The sequence below is a fragment of the Drosophila guanche genome, unplaced genomic scaffold (assembly GCF_900245975.1).
Source record: "Drosophila guanche unplaced genomic scaffold, DGUA_6, whole genome shotgun sequence".
Lineage (NCBI taxonomy): Eukaryota > Metazoa > Arthropoda > Insecta > Diptera > Drosophilidae > Drosophila > Drosophila guanche.
Genome location: NW_022995747.1, coordinates 619,272 through 640,119, shown reverse-complemented (window position 1 = coordinate 640,119; position 20,848 = coordinate 619,272). Strand labels below are relative to the sequence as shown.

Here is a 20,848-nt window from a genome sequence, read left to right as displayed (position 1 = left end):
TTAAATTGTGTAAATAATATGCTACACATGTTGCCAGTTCATTAAATACATGCCACAGATACACTACATGCCCAGACACATGTAGATACACAGATACAACACACACACACACACAGTGTGTGTATCTGTGAGGATTGGCTTACATGCCATTGGACTGACTGCTGCCTGGGCCTGGCCTTATGTGTGTTTATTTGACCAGCAATTTATTTATGGCATTTTATCAATTTTATTTCGAGTTCTGTCTGCTCCCCTGTCTGTCCCCCTGTTTGGCTTGCTGCACGCCTGTTGCCACATCCTTTAAATGCAACTTGTGCGGCATTGAAGCTGCTCTTTGATCCTCCTGGGCGGCTAATTAAATGTCGAGCGAGAGAGAGAGCGCGGCGTGTGACTTGAGCAGCCGCACCGTGGCGACATCAAAGCGTCTCTTAAGTGCCGTCCATAATCTTCAAAGCTCCAGAAATTCATTTCGAACAGGCTGTCAGCGTGCGGCAGCAGGACAGCCGAATATACTCCCACCTCCCAACCCCAACAGACAGGCACCGACAGAGTCCCGACTGAAGAGAGCTTCAACCCATGCCAATATTGTTGGTTTTTTCTTAACTTTATTTACCGTGCGACCTGGGCAGGTCATGGAACCTGCCGGCATATGTACAGCCAACGGCCCATCCCCTCCCCTGTTCTTGGTTCCTGGGGTGTGTGTCATGCGCACAGCTGCTTGACTTTCTAACTGTGCTAATGCATACCAACGCCTGCTGCTGGCTCCTCAGCGCCTGTTACCTTCTAATATTGAAATTCTCGCTTAGAATTTTCTAACGTTCACGCAACCCGCCCAACCACCCAACCAGCCACCGGAAAGGTGCCACGAAATTAGAATTTCTTTTTTACCTTTCTACGGCGAGGATTTGTCACACACCTGCGGGGCGCGTGGCGCGTGGAGCGGTTGCTGCCTTCGTTTGCTGCGTGCCTGTTGGAGCCAGGTAAATTATGCAATCTTTAACAACGACAACGGCGACAGATCCGTTTGGTAACCGTCGACAGGTGCCGGGAGAGAGTCGGCCCGAAAGTTGGCGCTCATAATAATGGATTTTTCCGTATATTCCAACAAGGCGAACAGCAATTGGCTGGGCGGGGGTCCGCTGGCCTACATTAGGCCTACAGCAGATTGGACTGCTTGGACTCCCCGTCCAAGGGGGGGTGGGAGGATTACTGTTATAACTAAAACTATGAAACTATAGTGTTTCAAAACTAACAGTATTACCATACCAGACCATCAGGGCAGCAGCAGACAGCAGCAGCACAACGAACTATCTCTGCGAACGAACTACCGCAACAAATAATAATAGTTGAGAGCTCTCTCTCTCTCTCTCTCTGTCTCTCTGCAGGCGAAAGTGTCCTGAGCTCTTGGCACTTCAAAACTACACATGTGAGGCGGCTAAGAAGCGGTAAGAAGCAATCCAAATGCCTTGGACAATGGCTGCTGCTTAGCTAAGCCAAAACCCCACACACATGCCGCACTCTCCGCTGGGAGTTTTTTCTATAGCATACAACTAGGCGTGGAAACTACCCCCGGCAACAAGAAAAAAAGAGAGTCAAGGGTCGCTGTGACTGTGACAGTCGCTTAGGCAGTGAAAGTAACCCTCAGCCGTACAAAGCGTTGGGCGCAGAGAAGCCGCCAACAGGCAAACCCACGTGTTTCAGCCAACACAAAAGCACAGAATTCCGGCCGGCAGCAAATAACTCGCGCCACTTGCAGCAAGAATTTTTGGAGCCAGCACAAAAATACCGTCATTAGGCCAGCAGACGCACTCAAAGGCAGCGCCAGCGCCAGCGCCAGCGCATTCCGATCTGATGACGCTGGCGCGCCCGAAAAAATGGCAAAAATTGTGCTGAGCCAGCAAACAGATGTTGCCGAAAATATTTCACATTTTTAGCCGGTGGAGAGCCAGCCGTTGGCGCTCATGATGCCGTGCCATGTTGCCCCATGGCAACATTGGCCGAGGCGACAGTTAAGGACGCCAAGCGGACAGGAGAGCAGCAGCAAGGAGCAGCAGGAGCAGGAAGAACTAACAAAAACTCTAAGCGGAAGTTTGTGCTTAGGAATTCCACTTCCGGTGTGCGGACGCTGATCGCCTGGTAAACGAAAATGCATCAGTTCCGCATGTGTGGCAGCCAGCCAGCCAGAGATTCAGCTATCTGTGTCCGTATCTTTATCTATCTGTCTGGGGGTATCGTGTGTGCCGCGGGCGTGGCCGGGGCAGCTATTGATCCATTGCATGTGCCGCACGCGGCTGCCAGCAAGCGGCAAGCAGGCGATTCCCGCAGCACCCGCAGGAGAGTGCCCACAGTGTGGCTGTGGATGATTGCGCATACGCCACGTGAGTCTGGATTTAAATGTGAAGCGATGCCTGCAATTTTCAAAATGGCGCCGATTCTTAAAGTGCCAAAATGCGGCTTTTGTGGCACAGGTACGCAGAAGAGGACAAGCAGCTGCCACTCAAATGTTTACCCATTAAATGTGCCCACCCCCCCCAATACCCTTGGGGTGGTCTTCCCCATTGACTCTCTCTCTCTCTCTCTCTCTTTGAGTGGCTTTAAAAAAATACTTTCGAGCCGAATCGAGCAGGCAAGCATGCCCAAAGACATGTGTTTCCAGATAAAGAGAACGGAACGACTCTACGATATGGGAAAAAATGCCCCAACGTATTGTGGGAATAAGCAGAAAAGAAAATCGAAAACAAAAAATACCAAAAAGAATTCCGACTGTGTCGAGTGTCGGTGACTTTTATGGCCATTTAGCACGTCATTAAAACGTCAAGTCATCAATCTTCTGGCTCATTCGAACAGGCTCGCAGGCAGCCAACCAAGAAGCCAAGCAAGAACTTCCTCCCAAGTCCGGAGCGCACTTTGGGCAGAGGCCACGCCCTGTGGCAAGCTGCCGCGACCATTAGAAAATTTCCATTTTCGTCACACGATGTCCGGGCAACAGGAGGCGCTGGCACGGCAAATAGAAGAGCCCCAACTAAACAGCTGATCCGCAGCTAGAAGGCACAAAGGATGCCGCATTCCAATGCCCACCTGTGCGTTCTTGGCGCCTGTTCGCCAGATATTTCTCATAGAAATGTTAGAAAAAGAAATTCCTGCTCTTGGCGCTACGAATGAGAGCTTAGAAATGGCATTAGAAGGAGTCTTGCTGTGGCTGTGGCTGTGGGCCACTGTCACTCGAGGGTCATAAATTTGACATTTTAATGTGAAAACAGTCAACTTGTCGGCGTCCATTTGCATCAGGCTAGCAGCACAGCGAACAGGCCAACGGAATGTCAAACCCCATTCGGGCATGGACATGCGCAGTGTGTGCCCATCGGGAGCGGATTGGATGCCGCCTGCACGTGGGAGGTTCATCAGAGCGGAGCATTATGAATGCCTGTAACGGGAGCAAATCTGTCCGTGTCTGTTTCTGTGTCTCTCTGGCACGCCCCCGACTTACTGGCCAACTTTGGTTGCCTATTACCCTTACGATAATGATAAGAAATTTGCATGTCCCGGCCACGTGTCTAGCGGCTGTCTGGCCCGGAGAGAGATTCCGAGAGCGCCCTCTCTGCGTGCGAAAGTTTGTGCATCATTTATCAACGCGCACGTTGCGTGGCAAACTTGGCGCCTAAAACCGACTTCCGCGTGGGCGTCGCATTCCGATGGAGAAAAAGAAATGTTGTAGATTCTGTTAGCAGGCGAACAGCAAGGCGAAGCAAGTGAAAAATACCACACGAATGCCACAGCAGAGGCAGGACTTGCGTACTGCGCAAGTGCACAGAGAGAGGGAGGGAGAGAGTGCCAGCAATGAGAGAGGCAAGTGGCGATGCGGGTACAGTGGGATAAGCACAGCATCTAACATTTTGTAGCTGTTTGGGATACAAAAATACTCTAAAACACACACAAATAATACATAATCTAGATTATTTATTGCATTTTTAGAGACATTCAATTAACATTTCTCGTCATATTTTCGCTGCCAAAAGCGATCCCATCCCACTGTGCTCAGTGTTGGCTGCACCACCCACCACTTGGCGCTCTTTTCTTGCCCTGCTATTGGTGAGTTCTCTTGTAAGGCTCGTGCCCTCAGAGCTGCCGCTGCAACAAAGTGTAAGCGGCTCTGGGGGACCCTGTAAGCGGGCATACATTGTTGCCCTGCTGCGCTTTGCTGGCTGCCTAATACCTTTTACAGGATTTCGTACTACAAATCTAGCAAAAATTTACATGTCACCCCCAAAGGCAAGGTGTAGTCCGTGTGCTTAGCGTTGGGGCGGGGGGGCAACCCTTACAGCCGGCATGTGTGAACATGTGTGTGGGGGTGTGCGGGTGTGCGGGTGTGCGGGTTTCGATTCTGTTGACTGCTTGTAAGACGATGTCGCTGCTGCTGGGGCTCGCTGGGGCCCTGATACAAGTTTGCATATTTCTAAATTCTAAGCGCATCTGCTTGAGCGGCTTGCCTCAGGTCTGGCCCTGGCCCTGGCCCCGACACGGAATGTGCTCGAAACGAAAGCGAGAGTCGAATTCTCACCCTTATCCTCACCGCTCACCGCTCACCCTCACCCTTAACCACCGAGCAGGAACCACTGTGACTGCTGTTTTTTGTGTGTGCGGCCAACAATGGATGAAGAAGAAAGAGAAGAAAATCATTTCCTTGATGGCGAGCCTTCGTCATAGACAATTGGCACCCCGACCACAGATCCGAAAGGATCTTTTCACTTTTTTTCCTGTTGTTGGTACCTTCTCTCTTGTGTTTTTTTTTCGCGGCTGCCACACTTCCTGGCCAGGCCTCAAGATGCTGCAATGTGAGGGTGCCTCTTTCACTTTCAATGGGCCATAACAAATAATATAAAAAAATAATACAATGAAATTATAGAAAAAAAACACGAGCCTCTCGGTTTTTTCTTTCGATTTTTTGTATGCAAAAGACACTGCGCAGGCACTGTGGCAGGAGGGCGCCATGTGGTGCGTGCCAGTTGCCACTGCGGAGGGGAGGGGGCATGGAGTTTGGTTTTTTATGCCAAGCGGATATGCGATATTCCAGGGCGTAGTCGCAGCCAGAGCAATCTCCACATTTCCATTCGAGTCAATGGCTTTTGTGGTCGCTTAGCACGCGTCCGCCGCAGCTGTTGGACACGCCGCGAGAGAGAGAGAGGTTCCATAGTCCTTTGCATATTTTGCAGCTGTCAGGATGAATCTATCACGCCCCCAGCTAGGGCTACTGCTGCGGCTGCTCCCTACTCATCCTCCCACTCCTGGTCTAAATCGGCTCAATCAGTTGTCCACTTGAACGTGCCGATGTCCAGGCCGGGGTACCTGGTACTCTCACCTTTCCTTTTGCCTGATTGTTAATTGTTGTCAGCGCATTCGTCACACTTTTGCTTTATCCGGGATGGACCGTATCCGTCAACTGGACAATGGCCAATGGCCAAGGTCCAATGTGTCAATGGCTGCGTTAATAATGCGATTTGCATTTTCCCTTTCCATCTCCCTGTGTGCCCTTGTCCTTGTGCTGTTTAGCCCGCTGTTTGATTGAGTTGTGCCCGGTGCCCATTATGCAGCTTAATCTGCACCTTTCATTCTGACCATCTTGCCATCCCATGGTCCATGGTCCGTGGTCCATTGTCCACTGTCTGCTGATGGCCAGGCCCGGTCAGCATTTGCTGCGCCGGCTTAGTTTAATTTTGTGAACATCTTTTGATTGACAGCCACATGCCACTGTAAATGGCCCGGGGAGAGGGATAATAGAATAGCCAGATAAATATATTTGAATGAACATTAAGTGCAGCTTATCGAAGTAAGTCTTTAAATTATTTTTAAGTATTTAAACAAAATTAATCTAAGCGAAAAAGTTCCTTAAAAAGAATAAACAAAAAAGATGTTTGCTTGCCGAAACCCGGGATTGAACCGGGGACCTTTAGATCTTCAGTCTAACGCTCTCCCAACTGAGCTATTTCGGCGCTGTGATGTGCCTGGCGCTAAGTGTCGTGTAGTCACGCGTGCTCCGTTGGGGTATCTAATCGGCGGCGCATTAAAAATAGAACCTTTGCCCAGGCCGCCGCCATAGATAAGTCAAAGCCAAAGCGAGCGTCTGCGTCGGCGTCAGCTTTGGCTGCAGCGCCGAAGCCATCAAAGTCAAATGCATTTCAAATGCAAAAAGCTAAGCAAACACAAAAGCAATTACACTGCCACAAAATGCAAGCAATTGAAAAATCGAAACTTTATTCATTGCGCATAAATGTTGCTAAATCTCTTAATACTATCTGCTAATGAAAAGTGCATTGTATAGGTACACATCATTTGATATGTTTTAGTCTTTTTTCTGTAGTGTGGCGGCGACTCTCTCTACGATTTAGTTGAAAGTCTCCCGTGGCTGTGTTGCTGGGGACCGGGCCCTTGCCCAGCGCGTCGTCTCCTCAGTTTTGCGGCCAAATCATGTTTGTTCTGCCACGATGGCACATGGCATCTAATGAACTATTGTGGGGGCGGGGGAGGAGCAGCAGAAGCAGCTAGCAGCAGTGGCAGCAGCAGCAGCAGCACGAAGGAGGAGACAGGGTCGCGGAGATCAGTGTTGGCCGGGGTGTCGCACACAGTTTTGCTCGCCGGGCAACAAATCAGCCAGCGACGACCAAAACCAGAAATGAAGCTTCAGCTCTCCAGCTCTCCAGCCTCAGCTCCCAGCTTCGTGTTGTCGTTGTAAAAATGTTTGCTTGCACGCTTTCCATTGGTTGCCGCCGATGTCTTGTTGTAGTTGTTGTTGTTGTTGTTGCATCTGTTGGGTTGGTGCTGTAGCTGGTCGTGCTTTGCGGTCGTTGCCCCGCTGTGACGTCACCGGTTCAATGGCAAAATGTGACCCAGATTGTCTGAGCTGCACAACTAAGCTATGGAGCCCCGCAGTCCACAGCTGTGTGTGTGCTGAGCTGTCTGTGTTGGCCATGTCTCTGGTCTCTCTCCTTGGCTCTTAAGAACAAAGAGCGGTCAAAGAGAGCGCTGGTCGCTCTCTTAGCTACTTCTAAGCAGAGCTTTGCGTTCGTTTCGGCTGTGCAGTGTAAGCCCTATGAAATATTTTTTGGAACCGGCCCCAACTTTCTCCACAACTTGCCCGCCCCGCCATTGCCTTGCTCTTTTATCGAAATGGGGACACACGATTGCCCGGCGGCTGCTCCTTGGCGAACTTCTCGCTCTTTTGTTGCCCCATGTGTCCGTGGCTCTGTAATTACCGCAGAGTTGGACCCGGCCCAAACCCCAACCCGAACTCAAATTCAAAACGAATGCCGGCCCGGAGTCTCAGGCCCAAGAGTCTCAGGCACAGTGCCAGTGCCATTGCCAGGCAGTGTTGCGTGTAATTTGTTATTTTATTTTATTGTTATTATTACCGCATGCGACGTGCACTTTATTTTCATTACCAGTTGGGGGGATTCTTTTCATGCATATGTAACTTTGTAGTTGTTGCTTTTGCTTTTGCGTTTGCTGCTGCTGCTCGTATGGGAGAGCGCGACTAATCGGAAAGTGCTCTCATAGTTGCTCTGTTCTGCTCAGTTGTTGTTGTTGTTGCTGTGTTGCACGTGTGAATGTTGCAGTTGTGCTCGAACTTGGCTGTTGGGTGGGGCACATGCTTAGGCACCTACTACAAGTCTAATTGGAAATGCACAAAATGGAAATTGATGGCTATAAATAAAGTGATGATATGCCCAATTTGTTCTGAGTGGACTCTGCTCTGCCCCTTAACTAGTTATTCCATAATGAACTGTCCAATGTGTTAGTTCATCGATTAACGCAAGTGAACTAAGTAATTTATAACTCTCCCATAAACTGTCAGAGAGATGATATTCAATCTTTTTCCATAATGTTATTTGGGGGGATTTTTCGTTGCAGTACAAATTCCCATTATGGTTAGCTTTTGTACTCTGATATTCAAAGTTTCCCAGAACTTTATTCTGTACCCTTTCCTAGCACTCCATTGGACCCTCGACCCATTCGGGCACAGCCCCAGCCACAGCTCAAAGTGTCAATTGCTGCCTCGTAGAATGTCTCCAGGCTGAACCGCGCGACAAATCAGACGCAATCTGAGCAATTTTGTGCAATTCATTAAAACGATTTTGATTTGATATTGGTGCTGAGCAATTAATTGCGCTCTTAACGTTTCCCCCCCGCGGCCTGTCTCTCGGCCCCTCTTGGCTGTCTCGCGCACACACAGAGAGGAGGATGGTAAGCCGCTTGAATCGCTCTTTAAATACATTTTTAATATTCATGGCACGCGGAAAAAAAGACAGAGCGAGATACGTCAGAAAGATGGGGAGAGGAAAATCAGAGGAAGAGAGAGAGAGAGAGCGAGCATAGATCCAAGAGCGACGCCGGCTAGGCCCTTTAAGATAGTTAGGCATCGGGGTTGAGGGGGAACAGTTTCAGGCCTCACAAAATTAACAATATTTATATAAACACGTTATAAACAATGTTGCCCTAAACAGTGACAAACACAAAGCGAGAGAGAGAGAGAGAGAGAAATCCCCAAACCAGTTGGCGCTCAGCTCTGATCAGCGAGTTCTCTCTAAACACACACGCACACACGCACACCATTCCCCACAGCCCGGCTCCAGCTGCATTGCATGCACGAGGGACGGATGCATGAGAAGCACCCGGCACTTCCGCATTACTGAGGCCAACGTCGACAGCGGCAGCGGCTTGCATTGTGTGCATTGCTTGCGATCTCTCTCTCTCTCTCTCTCTCTCTCTCTCCCCGTTTGTGCTTTCGGCTTGCAGCGCTGAGCGCTCTCTCAATTAGGCTTTTCGATTGGCGCTCTTTTGGGGCTGGCTGCTGGCTGCTGGCAATCAGCTGTTTTTGTTTTGCTTGAACTTTTGCCGGTTTTTAAAGTCGCTCTCTGGCTGCCCCTCCCCTTCCCATCACTCTCTCACTCTTATTGTTTGCACTGAGCTTGTTTGCTTTGAGGCTGGCAGCTCTTACACACATTAGCATGTCAGTCCGACCCTGCCCAATGTCAATCATTTCATTCCTTGGCCCTGCCGAGAGAAGCAGGCCAAAGCCGGAACGGCAACGAGCATTACAACGCAACTGTGTGGTTGTATGTGAGTGTACATACATATGGGTGCATGTATGGCTGCATGTAATCTGCTGTGGCATGGTCACACTGACAACTACAGATATACGCCCCCAAAATATGCCAAATAATGCCAAATAAAAGGTAAAAAAATCATCTAAAATGTGGAAACTCCTTTGGATATTCCATCCACCAACAGTTGAACTCGAACTGCATAATACAACAACAGAATGTTCCCATAATTTTGCATTAAATTAAATATTACTAATATCAAATTATTTTTCCAGTGTATAAACGGTGCACACACACACGCACACGCATACTCATACCGGTAGAAACGAAACAAAAACGAAACGAATCGAAACGCACTCTCACATGCTAGGCTCGAGCTTGGTCTTAACTTGGTTACAGCATTTGGGGTATGGGTTGGGTTGGGCAGGGGGGGAGGATAGCCTGCCCCGGGGGGAATTCTGGCTCTTACTTACACACTTCGAATGCTGCATATGTATGGGGCACACACTTACAAAGGCATACGTGACGCGTACATATATTTTGGTTTTTTGGGAGGTGAATGGCCGCAACTGTCGTTGCCACTTTGGTAACACCGTGGCGCATTAAACGTAGCAGTGTGCTGCGGCAGCGGCAGCGGCAGACCAAAAGCCACAACGTCGTCATCATCATTTGGAGTCATGATCATCATGCTGGCCGGACTGTGGAACTTTTGGCACACAAAAGCCCTGGGGGAGGGCAGGAGAATGGGGTGGGCTTCAAGAAGGAAATGTAGCAGGAGGAGCTGTAGCTGTAGCTGGAGGAGCATGAGGAGCTGGGTCCAAGTTGGAGGGAGGGCAGGTCAGGCAGAGCACTGTTTAATTTGCTTTGCATTTTGTTTGGCCAAACTCCAACAGAGCCGCTGATGACGCGGACTGACGGACTGACGTCTTTTCTGCTGCTTCTGCCGCTTCTGCCGCTTCTGCTTTTGGCCTGGAACGTAACTCACGCATTTTTATGGCCACACAAAAGTCTTTCTTGACGGTTTAGGGTTCTCTTTCCACCGTCCACTCCTCTCTCTTTTGGACGTCTTTTGTTGGTGGGATTTTGTTTGATTTTGTTTGTGGGCTTTCTTCCCACACTCCGATTCCCACTGATCCTCGCAGAACCAAACAGAACAGAAAGACACAAAACGAAGCGTTTGCCTCTGGAATACCATATGGCGGGGGGCAATGATGGATCTTTCCCAGCAGCTGTATCTAAGCAGCTTTTTGAGGGGCAAACAGCAAACAGCAAACAGAAAACAGCAAACAGCAAACAGAAATTAGAACAAACTCTTTGGGGCCGAGAGGAGGCGTGATAAATGTGATTTGTGGGGCAATTAAGTGGAGGCTTAACTAGATTGAAAAACTACTAGAACAACGCCTCGGCTGCCTCTCTGGGTGCAACATGAAGTGAGCTGTACCCCCCACTCCGTACTCCCCACTCCGCACTGGTCAGCGTGTAAAACTAATTTGGTTTTAATTTCTCCTTTCAACACATGTTCGCGTGTAATTTTGAGCCCGCCACGAGGTATTTGACCCTTTGGCTCACAGCTGATTTATGGGAATTTATACGTACCACATGGGTACGTATTCGTAGTCGTATACCTAGCCAAGCCAAGAGTGTGTCTATGGCAGTGCCGTGGTCTGCTGCTGCCACAACTTTGGCTTCTGCCACTGATTCAGCTTCTGATTCTGATTCTGATTTCTGCCTTCTGCCTTCTGCCTGGTGAGTTGAATGTACGTTTTGCGTGAAAGTTTGTATGCTGTGTGTGAGTGATATTGTGTGATACGATGGCATGGTATGTGCATGGCATTGTGTTTGTTTGTTGCTTTGTCGGTGGATGAGGCTAGATGGTTTGATGGTTGGCAGAAGCGCAGCTATAAGCTATAGGAAGAAAGCTAATTCATGACACGCTGACCACATTAATTTATCTTCCTTCTTTCCGCAAAAAAAAAAAAAAAAAAAAACAGCTCTTGCATGATTTGGCCATTACCACCAATGGAGTTCCCTCCCGCCATCCCATTTCTTCTACGAAAACTTCAGCTCTTCAGCAACCATCTCCGGGTGTCTCTCTGTCTCTGTCTCTGTGTCCGTATACTTCTGTGGTTTGCCGTACAATGAACTCCGGTGCGTGAAATGTTTGAAGTTCTCTTTCTTTTTTCGGTAACGAGATCATTGACACTTTAACGCGGAATGCATTAAGTTTGTTACCATGGCGAACCATGTGGTCGCACGGGGGCCACGATTTCTTTCCTTTATTGGCATGATCGTGCACTACTAATGAAGAAGAAGTTTCGCAGGCAGATAGATGGGAGGAAAGCTGCTAGATGGATGGGTAGATGGGCCAAAAAGAGTCACAAAGTAGAAAGTAGACTAAATGAGCAATAGTTGATAATAATATTAATAATATTCCCTCTAGATTGATGGCTGATAACAATTGGCTAATGGCACATACATGATGAATATTCAGATCCAATTCAAACCCAAAACCCGGTCAGGAATTGAAACCAAAGCAACACGTGGACCACATTTAAATGGATTTTATATTCGATTTAAATAATTTTCACATTTCGAAGACTGTTCAGGAAATTAGCATGAATATTCTGAGATAATGCAAATGTTTGTGTGGGTAAACAAAGGTTCAATGCCACGTTATCAGCAGAGGGAGAGAGGGAGAAAGGCAGAGTCGGAGACTGCGACTGCGATAAGCCCTATCAGAGGACAGCGCAGAATATTGCCTGGCATTGAAATCGGTGCAGAAACATTCTTGACAAGAACACGCCATAATTACTCCATTATAATGGAGCGGCAACAACTGAGCAACAACTGATTGAGAGGCCACTGCAAGTGGGGATAATGATTATGGTTTCAATTACCCAGCAACGCAGCGGAGAGAGGAGAGAGGAGACAGGAGAGAGAGGAGAGCGAGATCTAACGAACGCCCCACAAACAAAAGAGTAAACAAACAAAGACACAAACAAACATATGTAGATAAATATTTTCTATTTTTGTTGCACTTTTTTTGACTTTTTAGTGGTGTAAAATATGCGGAAATGCATTTCTATGGACCACAAGTCATGCCAGCCGGCAAAACTTGCATGTGAACAGAGAGAGAGAGAGAGGCAGATCTCTCTTCTCTCTCTCTCTCTCTCTCTCTCTCTGTGTGTGTGTATTGGCTCGAAGATGACGATATTAATGCGGCTTGAATGGTAATGATGATCATGATAATCATGTGAAAAGCAAACCAAAGCGACTCAAAGCAAAGCCCAAGCCAAAGCCAAAGCGAGAGCCTCCGCAGTGGACCTGTTTGGGGCATAATAAGAACACAGAGCAATGCAGCTGCCTGCTGCAACAGCGGGTTGCAGCCTCAGCCTCATCTTGGCAATGCAACCAAAATGGCAACAACAACAAGAGCCAGCCAGCCAGCAGGATGCACCCAAGGAGGGAGTGCGGGCATGGCAGACCGCTCTGATGTGGACGATCAACCTATAGCCCAAGTAAATTACGACAACGACGACTGCAAGTCAACCAGTCAAGTCAGTCAAGACAAGAGTCATCTCTCCCAGCGAGTCTGTGGAGTCTGCGTAGTGTCCGTCCGTCCATGGGTGTCCGTGTGTTTGTGAGCTAAGAAAAGTTAAGAAAGAAAGCAAGTTGCTGGCCAGCAGCAAGAAGCAGCCTCCATTTCGCCTCGTTGTAAGGCTTTTTCTTTTCCCCTTTCTTGTTGTATTTACAAACGATACGGCCCAAGGTTCGTTGACCGTACAAATAGTGACCCACTAACATCCGCGAGTACGTTCACCCTTGTGACGTATTGCTCGGCACCACCGCCAAGATCGAAGAAGACAAAGACAAAGACAAAGTCGAAGCCGCAGCCGCAGCCGCAGCAGCCGAGTCCGAAGCTCCGACTACGACAACGACAACGACAACGAAGCCGAAACGAACGCGGCTCAAACCTTCTGGGCCACTCTTCGGCTTGCCGTGTGTTTGGTTCGAACCAAAAGTTGGGTTGCGGCTTAAGAGCAAAACCAAAGCGAAGCTTAAGAGCGGCCGTGGAGTGCTCTCAGCGCACTCTTTCAATGCGGAAATCCAAATGCTGTTGCAAGTTACACAGTGCGAACAGCCTCTGGTTTTTTGTTCGTGCCAATCCCATCGCAGCGGACATCTTCATCAGGCTGCGCATTAACTGCAAATTGGATGGCCAGAATGCGGCTAATCTTGGCTGATGTTTCCTTTGAGCATACAACTATCTGCTGCAGCAATCAATTATGATCTCTCTTGTCTCTCGGCCGCTTATCTGCACGGACCACACCTCTGGCTGAGTCCGAGTCTGACCTTTGGCAGCCTTGACAATTGCCAGCCGACAGCCGACAGCCGACAGCCGCCTTGGGCTCAAGTTCAGGCCTCCTCCTGTCGCTGCCACAGAGAGTAAACCTGAAATTGCCACATGCGGTGAAAGTAAAAATTCATAATTTTTCCTCTCTCTCTCCTTCGTTGCTTCGTTGTTGCAAGCATTTTGCCCAAAGAGGCCATAAAAATGGCCAAGCAACGGCACGCCGCAACTGCAGCCTCAGCCTCAGCCTCGGTCTCAGCGTCGGCGTTGGTGGCGAGGTGGCATGCAGTTTTCCAAGCCCCTTTTTACCACTTCATTAGCCGGCGGGCGAGTGGATTTGGCTTTGAATTGGGTTTCGGTTTGTGTTTCGGGTTTTTCGGTGCTGCCATCTTGGCATTTCTTTTACTTTCGTTTGTACAATTTTCCACATAATTTTGCCACCAAGGTGTGGGCCAACAGCAACACCTTTTCAACAGGCAATGCCAAGGTTCGGCCGAGTCTGAGAGGCCGCGTTGATCATGAACATGACACAATATTATGGATTATGAGGCACCTCCGTTGTTGCTGCTTCGGGTTGCCTTTTGCTTGGAAAATTTTCGGTGTGGCAAAAACATTTCAATTTCTATTTCACAATCTCTCTGGGCCCGTGGCTGGGGTTCATAATTTAGCGTTTATTTATGAGTTGTCAAGCCGCTGGCTACGTGATGTGTCGGCCTTGTCGGCCTTGTCGGCCTTGTTGCATTTTGTTCAAGTTCAAGGCGTCTCGAGGCGCCGCGTTTAGATCAATTTGATATTTATGAGTTTATGCAGAAATCTGTCTGTTCCCAGGCAGCCTTTGGCCCACACACATGCAGCAGGGGATGTGGGTGCTCGATGTGAGTCCTGGCTGTGTCATGAATGAAATGCAGAAGGATGAGGCAGATATTCAATATGTGATCCTGGCAGCCTTGAACTTCAGACAGCTGCTGTGCTGGTGGTGCTGCTGCTGGTGCTGCTGCATGGCTGGCATCTTCCATCTGATTGGGCACATGGGAAGCGAGAAACATGGCTAAGCTTTGGGCCAGGATCAAATAACTATTGGCAGCAGCAGCTGCTGCTGCTGGCTTCCGATTCACACGCTCCCTCCCAGGGCCAGATCCCGGGCCGTGCCCAGCCAAATGAGACTCCCAAATTGGCTAACAATTTTCAAGTGGCTGCTGCTGCTGCTGCTGCTGCAATCATTGGATTAATTTTAATATGTCCATGGCTATAATGGCTCGGACTTGGCTTCTTTCGACCTAGCCTGCATCTATGATTATGGGCTCACGGCATCGATTCCGAGTTGGACCTGGACTGGGGCCGGGAGTCGGAGTCGGAGTCGAACCACAAACACATGTACATAAATGTAGCAACATTGGTTGCCTCGCTGGCTGCTACTGCCTGGTTGCCACTGGAATTGCGACCTCTTTGGCGCTACGCTACCAGTACTGCTGCTGCTGCTGCTGTTGCTGCTGCTGCTGCTGTTGTAGCTGGTTACGAAACCCCAAGAAAAACTTCCGCATTCATTTAAGATCATTTCTGTCGTTTGCTGCTCCAAGTGGTTGCTGCTGCTGCTGCTGCTGCTGCTGCTGCCGGTGCAAGAGTTGCAACAAGCATCAAGCAGCCCCCCCTCATTTGGTGTTGCTTGTCCGTTGTTTGCTATTATTAATGCCGCCGCCACCACCACCACCGCCGTGCCTATGCCTCTTCTGCCACTGCTGTTTTCTTCATTTGTAGCTTCGGCTGCGCTGCTTTCGCGAATTTATGGATCAGGCAACAACTGTGCACACGGCGCGACATGGAGCCAGTTGCTGCGGCAGTTGCGGCAGCCACTGCGTCGCGTCGCGTCGCATCACGTCCTCTGTCCCCGCTCCTCCACCAAAGACAAGCGCCCAATTGACAAGGTGTTTTGGTGATTGTCTATACCGGATTGCGGATTGCGGATTGCGGGCCACTCGTTGATGATGTTGCTGTGTGTCTGTCTGTCTGTCTCTCTCTCTCTCTTGATGTCATACTTGGGGGCAGCTGACAACTCAGCTGATGCGATGGGCTTTAAGCTGGCAGATGATTGTAGGGGGAGAGTTGTGGGGAAGCATTTAAGGCAGGTATGGTATGGCTTGCTGTTTAATTCTGAATAGTGTTCGATAGAGTATTCTTTAATCTCTACTGCGGATTACAGATTGCATTCATTCCCAATGCATAATCTGGAAGGAGAGCATCCCCAAATGCTGCTCCAAAAATTCCGCTGCCTTGCTGAAACCAGCTCCAGCGCTGAGTAAGCCTGATCAATGTGTGACAGCTTCTGTGGGGAATCCAACAGGTCCTGCCATAATCAGGTCATGCCTTGGCTCTCGTTCCCGTTACTTGGCCTTTTTTCGATATTTTACCAATAAATTCAAGCTAACGTGCTGACAGAGGACAAGCAGAGAGCCTGGCTTACGTTCATCAATAATAAATACAGTTAGAGCCAGAGTCCCGGCTTGTCCATATTAACAAATGCCACCAGTCCGCTCCCTGGCTGGCCGCTGGCCGTGGCACTGTCAAATGTGGAGGCCTGCGTCAATAAATTACCTAGAAGCGCACCTAACCAAGAACCAAGAGTGTGGGGCCGGGGGGGTCGGAGAGGAGAACAGAATGCGAGAGGAAGAAGGTGGCCAAGAAAGAGGCAACGGTACATTATGCAATCACAGCATGAATGAGACACTCTTGACCGAGTTTCCAAAGCCAGGCAGGCAGGCAGGCAGGCAATAACGGTACCACGACACATGCGACAGCTGACAAGTGGCCCCAACAAGGGGGAGCCAGCCAGTCAGCACAGGCAGAGGCAGAGCTACAGCCCAGAGTTCTCCCAAGCTCGCGCACGAGCGCAAAGAACGGCACACAGAGAGCAGCGTAGCGACTAACGGGTTCTAGGCCAAGAGAGAAAAAAACGAAGCAGAAGAAATGGGAGGAGGGGTGCAGTGAGGAAGGAGTGCAGTGAGGAAGAGCCACAAAGAAAGAAAGAAACTCGAAATGCAGGGTGCTCGTCAATTATGCAAACAATTCTGCAACAAAGTTACACAAAATAATCACAAAATAATGTGGAAAATGGAAGATCAAGACCACAGATTAGTGGGTGGTAATTATGAGAATTATAGACATTGGACATGCATTTCTTGCATCTAAAACTAGAAATTGGATTCCTCTTTCCCTGCACTGCTTGCTGCACTGCTTGGGGAGCAGGTCCAATTAGCTTTTGCGAATGTTTCACGTGCCTATAACCTAATAATTACCCTGTAATTCTTATACAAACAGAATACATTAAAGCAACTGTTTTGCTTTCCGCAATCTCTCTGGAAATTCTTTTTTTCATACTAAACATTTTATTTCAAAATTATTTATGTGATGCTGTTAGTGGGGGGCACAGGGGTAGATCCATAAGTGTATATGTAAGTACAGGGCTCACATTTAGCTGGAACTTAGCCTAGCAAGTGAGTCTTCACCAGGGACACAAGCGGAGCGGCAGTGGGCATGGCTGGATATTCACCGGCACTGCCGGCAATATCAATGTGGGTATACTTGAGCGGCACCTTGGCATTGATGCCGTGCTTATCGAGCCCAGAGGCCATGATCATAAATGCAGCGGGCACCTGGTGTCCGCGTGGGGTGCGCACCGATGGCGCATTGTTGGCCTGAACCAGATCCTCGCCAATCACCTTGCCAGCATTGAAGGCAAAGTCGCTGGGACGCAGCACAGAGACCTCGAAGGGCTCGCCGTAAGTCTGGCCGGCTGCTTGAAGCTTACGGGCATGATCGGCCTCATGGGCCACACTGTTATCGATGGCAATCGACTGTCCCTCGCCAGCCGAGATAAAGGCATGGCCTGTCAGCGTGGCGATCGTGAAGAGATGCGGATCGGGCAGACTCTGCTCGACGGCCATCTCCTTCATGCGGCACAGGGCATCCGTCATGCACATGCGTCCCTCGGCATCGGTGTTGCCAATGCGAACAAGGAGACCCGCACGGGAGGTGATGATCTCATCTGCTACGTAGCACTCCTCGCCCACAGAGTTGCGGACCATGCACAGAGCGGCCACGACATGGACATCCTCTGGCTTTATCTCGTTGACGACCTTCATGAATCCAGCGACGGCAGCAGCTCCGCACTTGTCGCGCGACATGCCAGCCATTACGCCGCCGGCCTTGATGTCGGCACCGCCAGTGTCGTAGGTCACTCCCTTGCCAACCAGCATAAGTGTCTTGCGGGCAGGCTTGGGCGGCTTGTACTCCAGGAAGATGATGCGACCCCTGTGACGCTCCACCACATCGGCAGCCCGATTGACGGCTGCGAACAGGGGATAGTCCTTCTGTAGCGTAACCGAATCGCTGATCACAGTCATGGTGAGCTTGTCGAACAGATTCTTGACGTACTTCTCCACCTGGCTGGGCGCCATTCTCTCTGGGTCGCCCCCGCCAATGTCGCGGGCCACGTAGCGACCGGCCTCCAAGATCAAAGCCTCGCGCAGAATCTCGTCCGCTTTGGGATCATCGATCTGCACACTGAGAGTGGTCACACGGGAGTCCGTGCCGGGTTGGGCTTCGCGCAAATGAATGGGCTGAGAAAATAATCGATTAGAGCTTTGGAAATGCTTTGGCATTGGATCATACTTACAACATACAGCTGCTCCAGGGCGCCGAGCACGGTGCACAGTTCTGCCTGGGGAAAGCGCTTCACCTTGGGCACAAACAGCAACGGAGTGTTGAAGCCAGCCTGTGGGAAAAGATTGAATGAAATGATGCCAAATGGATTTTTATAACCACTTACCTTGAGCACCTTCTGCATGGATTTCTTGGCAGCCTCCTGATAGGAGCGCACATCATCGTAGTCATTCAGATCTCCGACGGGTGCATAGACCACAGGCTGTTCCACATTGGTGGCACGGAAGCAGGAGATGCTGCTGTCGAAGGACTTGTCAAACGAGCGATGCTCCTCGAAAGTGGCCTTCAGCTCCGATGGCAGGACCTCCTGGTCAATCACACAAAGGCAGTCGGTGCCACTGCCCTTCATCAGCTTATTCAGCCGCAGGGTGCACGGTACAAATCTGTGAGGACAAAGTGCGCAATGGAATTATCAGCATTTTTTATTATAAATTGAGGAATATGTATTTCAATCAACATTCATTGAAATGCAATTTTATCACGCGCCAGTTGTTTATTGTTTAGCAATTGATACACCCCCTGACGGGGAGCATGGAATGCCAGAGCACGCCCATGGTTAATATATTTTCATCGCCGTACTCCTCTTTCTGCTTGGCGCTGAGATAATCTTAACTTTCTGAAGTGCAATAAAGATAAGCTTTTCGTATGACCCCACTCATAAACAAGAAAAAACGGAAGCTTTGAGGTGGAAGTTTTAAATACCCTAACATATACATTTTTTGTAATTATATTGTTGATCCTTTTCTTCTCTAGAAGCACTTCTGCCAAATATCCCACTAAACAACAACATAATTTCCCCATTAATTGCCCATTTTGGAAAAGCTGGCAATTCACAGCTTTGAGCTTTTTAAACACTCACTAAATCCAGTTATGTATAATTGTACTCACTTTTCGATGCCCATATTTAGCGACTTTAGCGGGGAACACACACAACTGAATCAAACGGCTTGTGGGGCGTCACTGAACGCCGGCAGCAACCAACAGTTCGGGATAACACAAGCAAAACAATGCAGCGGGTGCTGGAACTGAAACTGGGATCCGGCTGCTGGTGCGGGTGCGGGAACTTATCTGAAATTGCGTGATAAGGCGTGTGTCAAACACTTTCACGATTGCGACAAAGTTGTATGGGAGCAACGACAGAAAACGATCCCTTGACGCCGGAGCAAACAATTCACAATGTTGTGCTTGGGTGGCCGACACGAAGCTTTTTATACTTGCATATGTGGAGGGACGGGTGTTTGTGCACGAGGTGCACAGCAATTTGCACGAGCTATGAATAATGGTTTGCAGTGATCACAATGTAATGCTAGAACTCGGATGTAAAGGCTACAACAATAAAAGCAAAGTCTACTCACGTCGGAAGTCGCTTGCCAGTTCAGTTTCTACTTGCCAGTCACGTTCACGGTTGATGCAGGTTTTTTTTGTTGCGAAAAAATCAAGCCAAACCGGCATGGGAGAGCTTTCAAATGCCGGGTCAGCTGTTAGCCAGCGTTGCCAGCCACATCGAATTTGAAGACAGGAGTGGAGTCTGCTTTTGGTAACAAGGTACAGTAAAAGCTTCTCTGCGAATAGTTTGCCGGCCTATATAACAAATGTTTAAAATTTCTACATTTATTCATTGTTTATGAAGCTCTGTATGTCCTTAATCAACTGCGGAAACTGCTTGGCATCCAGTGCCAAAAGCTTCCTGTATGGCGTCATTACCGAATCGTCCTCGAGCCAGTGTCCGGACATGCCGGTGTCGCATTCGGAGGCCACAGACCACTCGAAGGAGAACTTGGCCTTCTCCGAGAGCAGCTCGTCCTCGGCATTGGTGTAATTGTCCTCGGCAGGCTTGCCCTTCTTGGCCTCCTTGCGAAAGAATTTGACTAGCAGCAGCAACGTTCCGAAATGGAATTTCATTTTCTTGGACTTGGCGTGATCAATTTCCATTTTCAGGTTGTCAAACAGCGGCACACAGATCTGTGCTGGTATGTTGATGAAGCGTTCGTTGATCAGAAATCCCAAATGGGGTGGATCTTCGATGTCCAGCAGATTGCTCAGCTGCTCCAGCACTGGCTCCGGGGCATACGACTTGGCGCGCTCGAGCAGATATGTGCGCAGCTGACTGACGCATGGCTGATCCTTCTTGGTCGATAGATTCACCACGGAGGTGATGCCAAAGACAGTGCCCTCTTCCACCATGTCATCATCCGTTTCGCTCTCAAGCTCGTCGTCGTCCACCTGGCAGATTACGCTGCCCACATTATTTTGAGCTGGAAGAGATGGCTTAGATAGGGCTAACAACAGGACTGTGTGTACCTCTCACCTATAATCAAATCCGCCAGCTGGTTGCAGTTGATTTGGGCCCGCAAAAAGAGACGCTGCAGCAGCTGAGAGATGCCCTCGGTATCGGGATCCACGGGTGTACGACCCTCGAAGTCAATCTGTACCTCCTAGAAAATATATTGAACGTCAAGTTCAATTTTTGTTTGGCATGCATGCGGCCGGAACGTACCTCATTGCCAGTGTAGGCATCTGGATGTAGTCCGTCCTTATCCTCGTCACTGGAGCTCGAGTCGTCATCCTTTTGATCTACCTCCATATCATTCATATTCTTACGCTTGCTGGCTGACATTGTACTCGTGTTTTCACAAAATTGAAATTTATTATTTTTTTGGTTGGTCGAGCAGCGTGCGACCGCGGAATT

At 49.3% G+C, this 20,848-nt stretch overlaps 2 protein-coding genes and 1 non-coding gene across 3 annotated transcripts; all 3 read right to left on the bottom strand.

Annotated features, from left to right (window-relative positions):
* Nucleotides 1–5,911: 5,911 nt before the first annotated feature.
* Trnaf-gaa lies at nt 5,912–5,984 on the bottom strand. Its single transcript has one exon. It is a non-coding gene; the product is annotated as a tRNA-Phe (tRNA).
* Nucleotides 5,985–16,800: 10,816 nt separating this feature from the next.
* Nucleotides 16,801–19,449, bottom strand: LOC117583072 (putative aminopeptidase W07G4.4). Its single transcript, XM_034271245.1, has 4 exons — nt 19,048–19,449; nt 18,266–18,542; nt 18,113–18,211; nt 16,801–18,056 (listed from the first exon to the last, which is right to left on the bottom strand). The coding sequence occupies exons 1-4, from the start codon at nt 19,059–19,061 to the stop codon at nt 16,920–16,922; spliced, it is 1,527 nt and encodes a 508-aa protein (XP_034127136.1). The 5' UTR covers nt 19,062–19,449; the 3' UTR covers nt 16,801–16,919.
* Nucleotides 19,450–19,750: 301 nt separating this feature from the next.
* On the bottom strand, nt 19,751–20,846 carry LOC117583073 (protein BCCIP homolog). The gene is made up of 3 exons (XM_034271246.1): nt 20,657–20,846; nt 20,468–20,594; nt 19,751–20,414 (listed from the first exon to the last, which is right to left on the bottom strand). The coding sequence occupies exons 1-3, from the start codon at nt 20,774–20,776 to the stop codon at nt 19,771–19,773; spliced, it is 891 nt and encodes a 296-aa protein (XP_034127137.1). The 5' UTR covers nt 20,777–20,846; the 3' UTR covers nt 19,751–19,770.
* Between the last annotated feature and the right edge of the window lie 2 nt (nt 20,847–20,848).